The 16983-nt window shown below is 42.9% G+C and overlaps 1 protein-coding gene across 1 annotated transcript in view; it reads right to left on the bottom strand.

Annotated features, from left to right (window-relative positions):
- Positions 1-16983, bottom strand: part of LOC138676431 (putative leucine-rich repeat-containing protein DDB_G0290503) — a 176563-nt gene that overhangs the window by 73723 nt on the left and 85857 nt on the right. Inside the window, exons 12-13 of the mRNA XM_069765720.1 lie at positions 1392-1620; positions 1059-1138 (exon numbers count right to left, since the gene is read on the bottom strand). Coding sequence (XP_069621821.1) covers positions 1059-1138; positions 1392-1620 — 309 coding nt within the window. The remainder of the gene's footprint in view (positions 1-1058; positions 1139-1391; positions 1621-16983) is intronic.

Genomic DNA, 16983 nt, shown 5'->3' with positions numbered 1-16983 from the left:
TATTCCCATCTTTAGATATTATCACCAATTCATAGGATAACTGGATCCCGTCCAATCCAGAGAACACTCTGTATGAATGGTGGCAGGACATGTACACAACAACTTGTTTAATTCTTTTTGGGACTGTGGAGATAATCGAGTGCAGCACTCAATATTTACGGCAGTCCCACAGAGAATAACCATTTACAGACTATTAGTGAGTCACTGTACATTGGAGCACAATTTATAACAAGTGCTGTTTGCCAAGAGTTTTTTAGGTAAAAAGATGGGGCAATTTATATATAACTGGAGTTAAATTCACAAAGTGTTGCATGGATATATATTTCAATTTGGTGCAAGAGTAGCCTGCCCTACGGTAGACTGGCCATAGTTACTGACATCAGAAAATGTTACACACTTTCTATGAGGCTACGTGCCTACAATCAGGAATAGTAGTGTTTTGAACATAGCGTATTTTCACTGCGTCCAAAACGCTGCGTTCTAATGACCGCACTTGTTTTTTAGAAGATGAGGATTCACATCATGTAATAACATTCGATTGGTCAAAATCCACAGAAGTTGACATTCTGCGGCTTGTAAACCCACACCGCTGGTGAGTTTACGCAGTGCTAAAAGAAGTACAGTGGGCATGGGATTTTTATAAATCCTATCCACTATGCTTGTAGTGTAGAATGCAGCATTTTGGATACAGCGCAAAATCGCTGTGTCCAAAACGCTACTATTCCTGATCGTGGGCACGTAGCCTAAATGTAGTGCTGATCTGCAACAAATAACAACATAAAACAAATAGTGTATGCATTCTTTTTAAATATTGTAGACACTCCTATCTTTATTCTACCTCATTTCTAATAGCAAAACTGGGATTAGGATTGCGCGGTCACTAAGGGCATGTCACCTGTTATTACTGAAGGGGGAGCCACTAGCCCGAAAGGTCTATGAGAATATGGCTGAACAGAATGTTTCCATTGTAATTTCCGCAGTTTGTCTGATAATGATTCCTTAGTGGCACAAGACAAGTGTGATCAGTTCTATACTGCACACAATCATCTAGAACCAACCTGCTAATTGTTGATTTGAGTTCACAAAGCTCCTCATTTTCTGTTTGCAACATTTCACAGTCCTGCAGTAATTCTGTGTTCTAGAAAAAGGACAGTAGTTTGTAAAATTCAGACATAAGTGCTAAATTACACTTTCTCGATAACAGAGAACCAACAGCACAGCGTAGGAAGAACAGGACTGACATGAAGACCACAGCAGTGACAGCTAGACCCTCAAGAACAGTGACACTAGCAGTTTTCCCCTTTCCTCTGTTCAACTCAAAATCCAGTATAAAACAATGCAGTAATTTACTATGTCACCAAGGTTGCCATACGTCTTGACTATTTCCTAACCTTATTAGATGCTTTCTGATACTGAGCTCTCTCTTGCTCCAGTAGCTCCTCTGTATTTTTCAAGCTAACAGCTGTCTGTTGCCATCTTTCCTTCCAATACAATGTAATTTGCTGTTGCTCCTGGATTTGGGAACCCAGTTGTTCATGCGCTTGTTCCAAAGCCATTTCTAAGTCATTGCACTGGGCTTGTAACTTGTCTTTTTCTTCTTGTAGCTGGGTATGGGAAGCTCTGGAGATCAAAAACAATACTTGTCTGAAACACATGAAATATTCTCCCAGCCTAGAAATCCAAAGAATAGAACCCATTGACATAAGCTGATGCTGGTTTTAAGCAGATTAGAAGTTACTCCCAGTATACATAGAGCCACAAACGTCTAACACTATTCAACAAGATCCAAAAATAGATAAGACCTATAAGAATGACATGCAACCCATGAATAGCGAAATCAAGGTCATAAATTTATTAGCACATATAATCAACATAAAAGACAATAAAAGTTCAAGGATAAGCGCCACACACAAAAGTTAGATAAAAACACACATTATGTGGTGATGAAATAGAATAAATATAAACCCCAAGATGACATAGGAGTATCCGTTTACATTCTTCTATCTACAGTGCTTTGCGAAAGTATTCGGCTCCCTGGAACTTGTCAACCTTTTCCCACATATCATGCTTCAAACATAAAGATACCAAATGTAATTTTTTGGTGAAGATAGAATCAACAACAAGTGGAACACAATTGTGAAGTTGAACGAAATTTATTAGTTATTTAAAATTTTTGTAGAAATTCAAAAACTGAAAAGTGGGGCGTACAATATTATTCGGCCCCTTTAACTTAATACTTTGTTGCGCCACCTTTTGCTGCAATTACAGCTGCAAGTCGCTTGGGGTATGTCTCTATCAGTTTTGTACATCGAGAGACTGAAATTCTTGCCCATTCTTCCTTGGCAAACAGCTCGAGCTCAGTGAGGTTTGATGGAGACCATTTGTAAACAGCAGTTTTCAGCTCTTTCCATAGATTCTTGATTGGATTGAGGTCTGAACTTTGACTTGGCCATAAGGCTACTTTCACACTTCTGTCTTTTCAGATCCATCACAATCCGTTGATTTTTGAGAATGCAAGATCCTGCAAAAAAATTTCCAGGATCCTGCATTTTCCCATAGACTTGTATTAGCGACGGATTGTGACGGATGGCCATCCGTTTCATCCGTCATGCACTGGATCCGTCGTAAAATAGCGGTCCGTCGTGCAGAGAAAACGTTCATCGTAACGTTTTTTGTGCACGTCGGAAAATCTCTCTCTATCTCAGGTCTTTTGCAGACTCCAACAGATTTTCTTCAAGAATGGTTCTGTATTTGGCTCCATCCATCTTCCCATCAATTTTAACCATCTTCCCTGTCCCTGCTGAAGAAAAGCAGGCCCAAACCATGATGTTGCCACCATCATGTTTGCCAGTGGGGATGGTGAGTTCAGGGTGATGAGCTGTGTTGCCTTTACGCCAAACATATCGTTTGGCACTGTTGCCAAAAAGTTTGATTTTGGTTTCATCTGACCAGAGCACCTTCTTCCACATGTTTGGTGTGTCTCCCAGGTGACTTGTTGCAAACTTTAAATGACACTTTTATGGATATCTTTGAGAAATGGCTTTCTTCTTGACACTCTTCCATAAAGGCCATATTTGTGCAGTGTATGACTGATTGTTGTCCTATGGAGAGACTGTCCCACCTCAGCTGTAGATCTCTGCAGTTCATCCAGAGTCATCATGGTGTTGTGAATTCCGCTCTTGGGCTCCCTCCGGTGGTTGTAAGTGGCACTTTTGTGAGTTCTGCTCTTGGGCTCCCTCTTGTGGTTTCAAGTGGTATGGCTGCTCCTTGGAGTTAGCTGTCATCAGCTGCCTCCTCTTATCTTCTCTTCTGCTCGGCTATTTAGGTCTGGCTGTTCCTTCAGCTAGTGCCACTTGTAAATGGTTTCTGGTTGGATTCACATCTCTTTGGATTTCCCTGTTTTCCTGACCAGTTCAGCAAAGCTAAGTTCTTACTTGCTCTGTTCTGTTCACAGATTGTGGACTTATCCATTCAGTGCTTTCTATGTTTGTCCAGCTTATCAGTATGAATTAATTCTGTCTTGCTGGAAGCTCTGGGAAGCAGATTTACCCTCCACACCTTTAGTCAGGTGTGGAGATTTTTAGTAAACTCTGCGTGGATTTTTGTAGTGTTTTATACTGACCGCACAGTATTCCATCCTGTCCTATCTATCAAGCTAGACTGGCCTCCTGTGCTCATCCTGGTTTAATTCTGTGTATGTCTTTTCCCTCTCCACTCACAGTCGTTATTTGTGGGGGGCTAATCTATCCTTTGGGGATTTTCTCTGAGGCAAGATAGTTTTTCTGCTTCTGTCTTTAGGGGTAGTTGGCTCTTAGGCTGTGACGAGATGCATAGGGAGAGTTAGGAGCATTCCACGGCTGCTTCTAGTGTTGTGTTGAGCTTAGGGACTGCGGTCAGTACAGTTACCACTTCCTTCAGAGCTCGTTCCATGTTGCTCCTAGACCACCGCATCATAACAGTACAAGTGGCCAAAAATGAATTAAATGCAGCTCAAAAGAAGGAAAAGAAAGTTCTGAACCATTTTTTTTTCTGTGCTCTAGTTTGTCTCTTTTTTTTTTCCTCTTGATATCTGGGTGGTTCAGGATATATGCTCTGGCATGGATGTTCAGGGTTTGTTTTCTCGTGTGGATCAACTTGCTGCAAGAGTACAGAATATCCAAGATTATGTTGTTCAGATTCCGGCTTTAGAGCCTAGAATTCCTACTCCTGATTTGTTTTTTGGGGACAGATCCAAGTTTTTGAACTTTAAAAATAACTGCAAATTGTTTTTTGCTTTGAAACCCCGTTCTTCTGGTGATCCCATTCAGCAAGTAAAAATCATCATATCCTTGCTGCGTGGTGACCCTCAAGACTGGGCTTTTTCTCTTGAAACAGGGGATCCGGCATTATTGAATGTAGACGCATTTTTTCAAGCGCTCGGATTATTGTATGACGAACCTAATTCTGTGGATCATGCAGAAAAAACCCTGTTGGCCTTGTGTCAAGGTCAGGAAGCGGAAGAATTATACTGCCAGAAATTTAGAAAATGGTCTGTGCTCACTAAATGGAATGAGGAGGCTCTGGCTGCTATTTTCAGAAAAGGTCTTTCTGAAGCCCTTAAAGATGTTATGGTGGGCTTTCCTACGCCTGCCGGTTTGAGCGAATCTATGTCTCTAGCCATTCAGATTGATCGGCGTCTGCGCGAGCGCAAAGCTGTGCACCATATGGCAGTGTCCTCTGAGCAAAGTCCTGAACCTATGCAATGTGATAGGATTTTGACTAGAACAGAACGGCAGGAATTCAGACGTCAGAATAGGCTGTGTTTTTACTGTGGGGATTCGGCTCATGTTATCTCTGATTGCCCTAAGCGTACTAAGAGAGTCGCTAGGTCTGTTACCATTAGTACTATACAGCCTACATTTCTCTTATCTGTGACCCTGATTTGCTCATTGTCATCCTTTTCTGTCATGGCATTTGTAGATTCAGGCGCTGCCCTGAACTTAATGGACTTAGAATTCGCCAGGCGCTGTGGTTTTTCCTTGCAGCCTTTGCAGAGCCCTATTCCTTTGAGGGGTATTGATGCTACACCCTTGGCCAAGGATAAACCTCAGTACTGGACGCAGATGACTATGTACATGGCTTCTGCACATCAGGAAGATTGCCGTTTTCTGGTGTTGCATAACCTGCATGATGTTGTTGTACTGGGTTTTCCATGGTTACAGGAACATAATCCGGTGCTGGTTTGGAAAACTATGTCTGTGACTAGTTGGGGTTGTCGAGGAGTACATAGTGACGTTCCTTTGATGTCAATTTCCTCTTCCCCCTCTTCTGAGGTCCCTGAGTTTTTGTCGGATTTCCAGGATGTATTTGATGAGCCCAAGTCCAGTTCCCTTCCACCGCAGCGGGACTGTGATTGTGCTATTAACTTGATTCCTGGTTGCAAGTTCCCTAAGGGCCGACTTTTCAATCTGTCTGTATCAGAGCATGCCGCCATGCGGAGTTATGTTAAGGAGGCTTTGGAGAAGGGGCATATTCGGCCCTCTTCGTCACCATTGGGAGCGGGCTTCTTTTTTGTTGCTAAGAAGGATGGCTCCTTGAGACCCTGTATTGATTATCGTCTTCTTAATAAGATCACAGTCAAATTCCAATACCCCTTGCCTTTGCTTACTGATTTGTTTGCTCAGATTAAGGGGGCTAGTTGGTTTACTAAGATTGACCTCCGAGGGGCATATAATCTTGTTCGTATTAAACAGGGTGACGAATGGAAAACTGCATTTAATACGCCCGAAGGCCATTTTGAATACCTTGTGATGCCATTTGGGCTCTCTAATGCTCCATCTGTGTTCCAGTCTTTCATGCATGATATTTTCCGCAATTATCTTGGTAAATTCATGGTCGTATATTTGGATGATATTTTGATTTTTTCCGATGATTGGGAGTCTCATGTGAAGCAGGTCAGGATGGTGTTCCAGATCCTTCGTGATAATGCTTTGTTTGTGAAGGGGTCTAAGTGCCTATTCGGAGTTCAGAAGGTCTCTTTTTTGGGTTTTATTTTTTCTCCCTCGTCTATAGAAATGGATCCTGTTAAGGTCCAAGCTATTCATGACTGGATTCAACCCACATCTGTGAAGGGCCTTCAAAAATGTTTGGGCTTTGCTAATTTCTATCGCCGTTTCATTGCCAACTTTTGTGGTGTGGTTGTGTGTGGTTAAGCTCCTTACTGATTTGACGAAGAAAGGCGCGGATGTGACGAATTGGTCCTCTGCGGCTGTTGAGGCCTTTCAGGAGCTTAAACGCCGATTTACTTCTGCCCCTGTGTTGCGTCAGCCGAATGTTTCTCTTCCTTTTCAGGTTGAGGTCGACGCTTCTGAGATTGGGGCAGGGGCCGTTTTGTCTCAGAGGGAGTCTGATGGTTCTTTGATGAAACTATGTGCTTTTTTTTCCAGATAGTTTTCGCCTGCGGAACGCAATTATGATGTCGGCAATCGGGAGTTGTTGGCTATGACGTGGGCGTTTGAGGAGTGGCGACATTGGCTTGAGGGAGCTAAGCACCGCGTTGTGGTCTTGACTGATCATAAGAATCTGATTTACCTCGAGTCGGCCAAGCGGCTGAATCCTAGACAGGCTCGATGGTCCCTCTTTTTCTCCCGTTTTGATTTTGTGGTCTCGTATCTTCCGGGATCTAAGAATGTTAAGGCTGATGCCCTCTCTAGGAGTTTTTCGCCTGATTCTCCTGGAGTCCTTGAGCCGGTTGGCATTCTTAAGGAGGGGGTGATTCTTTCTGCCATCTCTCCTGATTTGCGGCGGGTGCTTCAGGAATTTCAGACTGATAGGCCTGACCGCTGTCCTGTGGGGAAGCTGTTTGTTCCTGATAGATGCACAAGTAAGGTAATTTCTGAGGTTCATTGTTCAGTGTTGGCTGGTCATCCTGGAATTTTTGGTACCAGAGATTTGGTTGCTAGGTCCTTTTGGTGGCCGTCCTTGTCGCGCGATATCCATGCTTTTGTGCAATCCTGTGGGACTTGCGCCCGAGCCAAGCCTTGCTGTTCCCGCGCTAGTGGGTTGCTTTTGCCTTTGCCGGTCCCTGAGAGGCCCTGGACGCATATTTCCATGGATTTTATTTCGGATCTTCCTGTTTCCCAGAAGATGTCTGTTATCTGGGTTGTTTGTAACCAGTTCTCTAAAATGGTCCATCTGGTACCTTTGCCTAAGTTGCCTTCCTCCTCAGATCTGGTTCCATTGTTTTTTCAGCATGTGGTTCGTTTGCATGGCATTCCGGAGAATATTGTGTCTGACAGAGGTTCTCAGTTTGTCTCTAGATTTTGGCGGTCCTTTTGTGCTAGGATGGGCATTGATTTGTCTTTTTCTTCGGCGTTTCATCCTCAGACTAATGGCCAAACTGAGCGAACTAATCAGACCTTGGAGACCTATTTGAGATGCTTTGTGTCTGCTGATCAGGATGATTGGGTGTCTTTCTTGCCTTTGGCCAAGTTTGCCCTTAATAATCGGGCTAGTTCGGCTACTTTGGTTTCTCCTTTCTTTTGTAATTTTGGTTTTCATCCTCGCTTTTCTTCTGGGCAGGTTGAGCCTTCTGATTGTCATGGTGTTGATTCTGTGGTGGACAGGCTGCAGCAGATTTGGACTCATGTGGTGGACAATTTGACGTTGTCTCAGGAAAGGGCTCAACGTTTTGCTAACCGCCGTCGGTGTGTTGGTCCCCGGCTTCGTGTGGGGGATTTGGTTTGGTTGTCTTCTCATCATGTTCCTATGAAGGTTTCGTCCCCTAAGTTTAAGCCTCGGTTTATTGGTCCTTATAAAATTTCTGAAATTATTAATCCGGTGTCGTTTCGTTTGGCTCTTCCAGCCTCTTTTGCCATTCATAATGTTTTCCATAGATCTTTGTGGCGGAGATATGTGGTGCCCGTTGTTCCCTCGGTTGACCCTCCTGCCCCGGTGTTGGTTGAGGGAGAGTTGGAATATGAGGTTCAGAAGATTTTGGATTCTCATTTTTCGAGGCGGAGGCTTCAGTATCTTGTCAAGTGGAGGGGTTATGGCCAGGAGGATAATTCTTGGGTTGTTGCCTCTGATGTCCATGCCGCCGATTTGGTTCGTGCTTTTCATTTGGCTCATCCTGATCGGCCTGGGGGCTCTGGTGAGGGTTCGGTGACCCCTCCTCAAGGGGGGGGGGGTACTGTTGTGAATTCCGCTCTTGGGCTCCCTCCGGTGGTTGTAAGTGGCACTTTTGTGAGTTCTGCTCTTGGGCTCCCTCTTGTGGTTTCAAGTGGTATGGCTGCTCCTTGGAGTTAACTGTCATCAGCTGCCTCCACTTATCTTCTCTTCTGCTCGGCTATTTAGGTATGGCTGTTCCTTCAGCTAGTGCCACTTGTAAATGGTTTCTGGTTGGATTCACATCTCTTTGGATTTCCCTGTTTTCCTGACCAGTTCAGCAAAGCTAAGTTCTTACTTGCTCTGTTCTGTTCACAGATTGTGGACTTATCCGTTCAGTGCTTTCTATGTTTGTCCAGCTTATCAGTATGAATTAATTCTGTCTTGCTGGAAGCTCTGGGAAGCAGATTTACCCTCCACACCTTTAGTCAGGTGTGGAGATTTTTAGTAAACTCTGCGTGGATTTTTGTAGTGTTTTATACTGACCGCACAGTATTCCATCCTGTCCTATCTATCAAGCTAGACTGGCCTCCTGTGCTCATCCTGGTTTAATTCTGTGTATGTCTTTTCCCTCTCCACTCACAGTCGTTATTTGTGGGGGGCTAATCTATCCTTTGGGGATTTTCTCCGAGGCAAGATAGTTTTCCTGCTTCTGTCTTTAGGGGTAGTTGGCTCTTAGGCTGTGACGAGATGCATAGGGAGAGTTAGGAGCATTCCACGGCTGCTTCTAGTGTTGTGTTGAGCTTAGGGACTGCGGTCAGTACAGTTACCACTTCCTTCAGAGCTCGTTCCATGTTGCTCCTAGACCACCGCATCATAACATCATGGGCCTCTTGGTTGCATCTCTGATCAGTTTACTCCTTGTTTGAGATGAAAGTTTAGAGGGATGGCCGGGTCTTGGTAGATTTGCAGTGGTAGGATACTCCTTCCATTTCAATATGATCGCTTGCACAGTGCTCCTTGGGATGTTTAAAGTTTTGGAAATCATTTTGTATCCAACTTCTCCACAACAGTATCACGGACCTACCTGTTGTGTTCCTTGGTCTTCATGATGCTCTCTGTGCGTCAAACAGAACTTTGAGAGTATCACAGGGCAGGTGCATTTATACCGAGACTTGATTACACACAGATGGATTATATTTATCATCATTAGGCATTTAGGACAACATTGGATCATTCAGAGATCCACAATAAACTTCTGGAGTGAGTTTGCTGCACTGAAAGTAAAAGGGCCGAATAATATTGCACGCCCCATTTTTCAATCAGTTTTTGAATTTCCCAAAAAATTTAAAGTTCCAGGGAGCCGAATACTTTCGCAAGGTACTGTATTGCACAGCTGAAATGTGTTCAGGTCTAAAGTGACTGATGTAAGGGAGCATGGAAACAGAGCCGCAGTACAGTAAAATAAGAATAATTCTGATGGGTAATAATAAAAAAAAATGGACTAATGTAAGATAAAATGATATGTGCTCATTGATAAATAATGAAAAATGTAATAAATAAATAAATACAATCATGGGTTAAGTAATAAAAAAGTGAAGGGAGTATAAGTACGTATTATCAAAATCACCCCAGCCCAGATGTAATGTGCATATCAAGAGACACATATAAATGAGTAACACAGCAAGATAATGAAAGACAAATGCAGTAGTAATCAACAAAACATAATAGGTATAGATTATTGATTATATGTACTAATACATTTATGAAATTGATTTAGCTATTCATGGGTTGAATGTCATTGTTATAGGCTTCATCATTTCTTCCAGGGCATACAACCATGCTATTGTATGTACTTCTCTGTATACCTAAAGATCCAAATATAGGTTCACTCTATTGTCTGTTTATTTCCTGGTGAAGGATCTGTTTACACAGACCGACTGGTGGCATGATATGACCATCGATCAGCAAACTTTTACACGGGCAGAACAAAGTAAACAATGTAAATATGAGGGATCTATACTAAATCGCTCGATGCTTACACAGGACCATGCACTGCTGAGAATCATGATCTTTTTTGCTGCATAAAAGATCAATCCACCAAGTGATCGGCAGCGTAAACTCAGGGAGAAAATCATGAAATAAGCAGTATTATCAATTTTCATTTATGACTATTTTGCATTCTTTGCATGTACAGAGGGACAAGCCGAACTATAACTACACGTGACATTGTATTCTTGCCTAGAAATAGTGCTTTAAAGTTTAAAACACTTCTTTATCCCATTAATCCCATATGACGTACTGTCCCGTCGAGTTGACCTTGGACTTAATTACCAGTGACGGGATAGTACGTCATATGCGATCGGCCGCGCTCTCGGGGGGAGCGCGGCCGATCGCGTCCTGGTGTCAGCTGACTATCGCAGCTGACATCCAGCACTATGTGCCAGGAGTGGTCACGGACCGCTCCTGGCACATTAACCCCCGGCACACTGCGATCAAACATGATTGCAGTGTTCCGGCGGCATAGGGAAGCATTGCGCAGGGAGGGGGCTCCCTGCGTGCTTCCCGGAGATCACATCGCGTTGCTCCGAGAGTCTCCTACCTGCTCCTCCCTGCAGGCCCTGGATCCAATATGGCCGTGGGGCTGCTTCCGGGTCCTGCAGGGAGGTGGCTTGCAAGCGCCTGCTCAGAGCAAGCGCTTGCAAGCGTCCCTGCAGTGCCTGTCATATCGCTGATCTGACACAGTGCTCTGCAAAATGTCAGATCAGCGATCTGTCACTATAATGTGCTGTCTCCCCCCTGGGGCAATGTAAAAAAGTAAAAAAAAAAAGATATTCACATATGTAAAAAAAAAATTTCCTAAATAAAGAAAAAAAAATTGTTCCCTCAAATACATTTCCTTACGAAAAAACAAAAAAAAAAAACAATAAAAGTGCACATATTTAGTATCGCCGCGTCCATAACAAGCCGAACTATAAAACTGTCCCACTAATTAACCCCTTCAGTGATCACCGTAAAAAAAATTTAAAAAAAGAGGCAAAAACAAAGCTTTATTATCATACCGTCGAACAAAAAGTGGAATAACACGCGATCAAAAATACAAATATAAATAACCATGGTACCTCTGAAAACGCCATCTTGTCATGCAAAAAACGACCTGCCATACAGCATCATCAGCAAAAAAATAAAAAAGTTATAGTCCTCAGAATAAAGCGATGCAAAAATAAATATTTTTTCTATAAAATAGTTTTTATCGTATAAAAGCGCCAAAACATAAAAAAATGATATAAATGAGCTATCGCTGTAATCATACTATCCTGAAGAAAAGAACTGCTTTATCAATTTTACCAAACGTGGAACGGTATAAACGCCCACCAAAGAGAAATTAATGAATAGCTGCTTTTTGGTCATTCTGCCTCACAAAAATCGGAATAAAAAGTGATCAAAAAATGTCACATGCCCGAAAATGGTATCAATAAAAATGTCAACTCGTCCCGCAAAAAACAAGACCTTACATGACTGTGGACCAAAATATGGAAAAATTATAGCTCTCAAAATGTGGAGACGCAAAAACTATTTTTTGCAATAAAAAGCGCCTTTTAGTGTGTGACAGCTGCCAATCACAAAAATCTGCTAAAAATCCCACTATAAATAGTAAATCAAACCTCCCTTCCCGACCCCCTTAGTTAGGGAAAAATAATAAAATAAAAAATGTATTTATTTCCATTTTCCCATTAGGGTTAGGGTTGGGGCTAGGGTTAGGGTTGGGTCTAGGGTTTGGGTTGGGGCTAGGGTTAGGGATGGGGCTAGGATTTGGGTTGGGGCTAGGGTTAGGGCTAGGGTTGGGGCTAGGGTTAGGGTTGGGGCTAAAGTTAGGGTTTGGATTACATTTATGGTTGGGATTAGGGTTAGGGGTGTGTCAGGGTTAGGGGTGTGGTTAGGGTTATGGTTGGGATTAGGGTTAGGGGTGTGTTGGAGTTAGGGGTGTGGTTAGGGGTCTGTTGGGGTTAGGGGTGTGTTGGGGTTAGGGGTGTGGTTGGGATTAGGGGCATGTTCGGGTTAGGAGTGTGGTTAGGGTTATGGGTAGAATTGGGATTAGGGTTAGAGGTGTGTTTGGGTTAGGGTTTCAGTTAGAATTGGGAGCTTCCACTATTTAGGCACATCAAGGGCTCTACAAACGAAACATGGCGTTCGATCTCAATTCCAGCCAATTCTGCATTGAAAAAGTAAAACAGTTCTCCTTCCCTTCCGAGCTCTCCCGTGCGCCCAAACAGGGGTTTACCCTAACATATGGGGTATCAACGTACTCAGGACAAATTGGACAACAAAGTTTGGGGTCCAAATTCTCTTGTTACCCTTGGGAAAATAAAAATTTGGGGGGCTAAAAAAAAAACATTTTTGTGGGGAAAAAAATATTTTTTATTTTCACGTCTCTGCATTATAAACTGTAGTGAAACACTTGGTGGTTCAAAGGTCTAACAACACATCTAGATAAGTTCCTTGGGGGGTCTAGTTTCCAATATGGGGTCACTTGTGGGGGGTTTCTACTGTTTGGGTACATCAGGGGCTCTGCAAATGCAACGTGACGCCTGCAGACCAATCCATCTAAGTCTGCATTCCAAAAGGCGCTCCTTCCCTTCCAAGCTCTGCCATGCGCCCAAACGGTGGTTCTCCCCCACATATGGGGTATCAGCGTACTCAGGACAAATTGGACAATAACCTTTGCGGTCCAATTTCTCCTGGTACCCTTGGGAAAATACAAAACTGAGGGCTAAAAAATAATTTGTGTGGAAAAAAAATGATTTTTTATTTTCACGGCTCTGCGTTATAAACTGTAGTGAAACACTTAGTTCAAAGTTCTCACGAAACATCTACATAAGTTCCTTGGGGGTCTAGTTTCCAATATATGGTCACTTGTGGGGGGTTTCTACTGTTTGGGTACACGAGGAGCTCTGCAAATGCAGCGTGATGCCTGCAAACCAATCCATCACAGTCTGCATTCCAAAAGGCGCTCCTTCCCTTCTGAGCTCTGCCATGTGCCCAAACCGTGGTTCCCCCCACATATGGGAAATCAGCGTACTCCGGACAAATTGTACAACAACTTTTGGGGTCCAATTTTTTTGTTACCCTTGGGAAAATAAAATTTGGGGGGGCTAAAAACATTTTTGTGGAAAAAAAAATGATTTTTTATTTTCACGACTCTGCGTTATAAACTGTTGTGAAACACTTGGGGGTTCAAAGTTCTCACAACACATCTAGATAAGTTCCTTGGGGGGTCTAGTTTCCAATATGGGGTCACTTGTGGGGGGTTTCTACTGTTTAGGAACATCAGGGGCTCTGCAAATGCAATGTGACACCTGCAGGCCATTCCATCTGTCTGCTTTCCAAACGGTGCTCCTTCCCTTCCGAGCTCTGCCATGTGCCCAAACGGTGGTTCCCCCCCCCCACATATGGGGCATCAGTGTACTCAGGACAAATTGGACAACAACTTTGGGGGTCAAATTTCTCCTGTTACCCTTGTGAAAATACAAAACTGGGGGCTAAAAAATAATTTTTGTGAAAAAAATGAATTTTTATTTCCACGGCTCTGCGTTATAAACTGTAGTGAAACACTTGGGGGTTCAAAGCTCTCACAACACATCTAGATAAGTTCATTAGGGGGTCTACTTTCCAAAATCGTGTCACTTGTGGGGGGTTTCAATGTTTAGGCACATCAGGGGCTCTCCAAAAGAGACATGGTGTCCCATCTCAATTCCAGTCAATTTTGCATTGAAAAGTCAAACGGTGCTCCTTCCCTTCCGAGTTCTGCCATGCGCCCAAACAGTGCATTACCCCCACATATCGGGTATCAGCGTACTCAAGACAAATTGCACAACAACTTTTGGGGTACAATTTCTTCTCTTACCCTTGGGAAAATAAAAAATTGCTGGCGAAAAGATCATTTTTGTGAAAAATATGATTTTTTATTTTTACGGCTCTACATTATAAACTTCTGTGAAGCACTTGGTGGGTCAAAGTGCGCACCACACATCTAGATAAGTTCCTTAGGGGGTCTACTTTCCAAATTGGTGTCACTTGTGGGGGGTTTCAATGTTTATGTACATCAGGGGCTCTAAAACGCAACATGGCGTCCCATCTCAATTCCAGTCAATTTTGCATTGAAAAGTCAAATGGCGCTCATTCCCTTCCGAGCTCTGCCATGCGCCAAAACAGTGGTTTACTTCCACATATGGGGTATCAGCGTACTCAGGACAAATTGAACAACAACTTTTTGGGTCCAATTCCTTCTCTTTCCCTTGGGAAAATAAAAAATTGGGGGCGAAAAAATAATTTTTGTGAAAAAATGATTTTTTATTTTTACGGCTCTGCATTTTAAACTTCTGTGAAGCTCTTGGTGTGTCTAAGTGCTCACCACACATCTAGATAAGTTCCTTAGGGGGTATACATTCCAAAATGGTGTCACTTGTGGGGGGTTTCAATGTTTACGTACATCAGGGGCTCTAAAACGCAACATGGCGTCCCATCTCAATTCCAGTCAATTTTGCAATGAAAAGTCAAATGGCGCTCCTTCCCTTCCGAGCTCTGCCAGGCGCCCAAACAGTGGTTTACCCCCACATATGGGGTATCGGTGTACTCAAGACAAATTGTACAACAACTTTTGGGGTCCATTTTCTCCTGTTACCCTTGGTAAAATAAAACAAATTGGAGCTGAATAAATTTTTTGTGAAAAAAAGTTGAATGTTCGTTTTTTTTTAAACATTCCAAACATTCCTGTGAAACACCTGAAGGGTTAATAAACTTCTTGAATGTGGTTTTGAGCACCTTGAGGGGTGCAGTTTTCAGAATGGTGTCACACTTGGTTATTTTCTATTATTTAGACCCCTCAAAATGACTTCAAAAGTGATGTGGTCCCTACAAAAAATGGTGTTGTAAAAATTAGAAATTGCTGGTCATCTTTTAACCCTTATAATTCCCTAACAAAAAAAATTTTGGTTCCAAAATTGTGCTGATGTAAAGTAGACATGTGGGAAATGTTACTTATTTAGTATTTTGTGTGACATATCTCTGTGATTTAAGGGCATAAAAATTCAAAGTTGGAAAATTGCAAATTTTTTGTCAAATTTCCGTTTTTTTCACAAATAAACGCAGGTAATATCAAAGAAATTTTACCACTATCATGAAGTACAATATATCACGAGAAAACATTGTCAGAATCATCAGGATCTATTGAAGCATTCCAGAGTTATAACCTCATAAAGGGACAGTAGTCAGAATTGTAAAAATTGGCCCGATCATTAACGTGGAAGCCACCCTTGGGGGTTGAGGAGTTAAAGAGGACACTTGCTCAAAAAATCTGAGCTAAATAACTTGTACAAATCTGCGAGCTCCCCTGATACTGCCCATCTATACCATTTTGTGCGATGTAGCTACATTGCAGAGATATTCACATTTGTTGCTTTTGGAGCGCAGTATGTGAAATCAAAAGGTTGATTCTTCAGTGACAGGTCCCCATTAGAACAGCATGTGTCACAGAATACTACTTGCTACATACTTTTTTCCTTAGAAAATCTTCTATGTACTTGTTAAAAAAACGATGAGTGAAAGCACCACTCCGGCTGTTTTTTTTTATTTCAGTATCGATCCCAAAATAGTATCAATAAAAATGATGTCTCGCTCCACAATAAATAGGCCCTCAAAGCAATATTGACAAAAAAAATGAAAGGGTTGCGGGCCTTAAAAATAGCAACACGATCAAAAATAATAAAAAAAAGTTTGATTTTTTTTTCCATCATTAAAATAAGGAAAAAACTGAACAAGCTTAGTATCGCCATAATTGTACTGATGAGGAGAATCCTATCGCTAGGTCATTTTTATCACACAGTGTACACCTTAAAAACAGTTCCCAAAAAACAATCTCAGTATTGTGGTGTTTGTTTTTCCAATTTCACCACACTTGAGAAATTTTCTCCTATTTTCTAAGGCCTGTCCCACACATCCAGATAATTCCGGTACGGGAAAAATCGGTACCGGAATTATCCGTGTCCGTGTGCTTACGTAGCACATCAGTGTGGCACACGTGCGGCAGCCGTGTGCCGACTGAGGACCACACGGACCGTGCAGGAGACAGCGCTACAGTTAAGCGCTGTCCCCTGCGTGCGGTGCTGAAGCCGGTATTCATCCCTTCTTCCCAGCAGCGTTCGCTGGAAAGAAGGAATGAATAATCTTTCTTTTTAATTTTTTTTTGTTTTTAAAATAAAGTTTCCGGTAACCTGCCCCCTCCCACCCCCTGTGCGCCCGCCCGCTGGCATTAAAATACTTACCCAGCTCCCTCGGCGTCTCCATCTTCTCAGCGTCACAGATCTTCCTGTATGAGCGGTCACGTGGTGCCGCTTATTACAGTAATGAATATGCGGCTCCACCCCTATGGGAGGTGGAGCCGCATATTAATCACTGTAATGTGCGGCACCACGTGACCGCTCATACAGGACAAGCAGCGACGCTGAGAGGATGGAGGCGCCGAGGGAGCTGGGTAAGTATTTTAATGCCAGCGGGCGGGCGCACAGGGGGTGGGAGGGGGCAGATTACTGGCAACTTTATTTTAAAAACAAAAAATTTTTAAAAAAAAGATTATTCATTCCTTCTTTCCAGCGAACGCTGCTGGGAAGAAGGGATGAATTCCGGCTTCAGCACCACACGCGGGGGAGACAGCGCTTACAGTAGCGCTGTCTCCTGCATGGCACACGGACTGCACACAAACAACATCCGTGTGCGGTACGTGTTTTACACGGACCCATTGACTTTAATGTATCCGTGTGATCCGTGCGCTCCCACGAACACTGACATGTCTCCGTGTTTTCCAAACGAACACACGGTCCGTGAAAACACGCTGACATGTGC

Source organism: Ranitomeya imitator, chromosome 4 (assembly GCF_032444005.1).
Source record: "Ranitomeya imitator isolate aRanImi1 chromosome 4, aRanImi1.pri, whole genome shotgun sequence".
NCBI lineage: Eukaryota > Metazoa > Chordata > Amphibia > Anura > Dendrobatidae > Ranitomeya > Ranitomeya imitator.
This window is presented reverse-complemented; position numbering and strand designations above follow the sequence as displayed.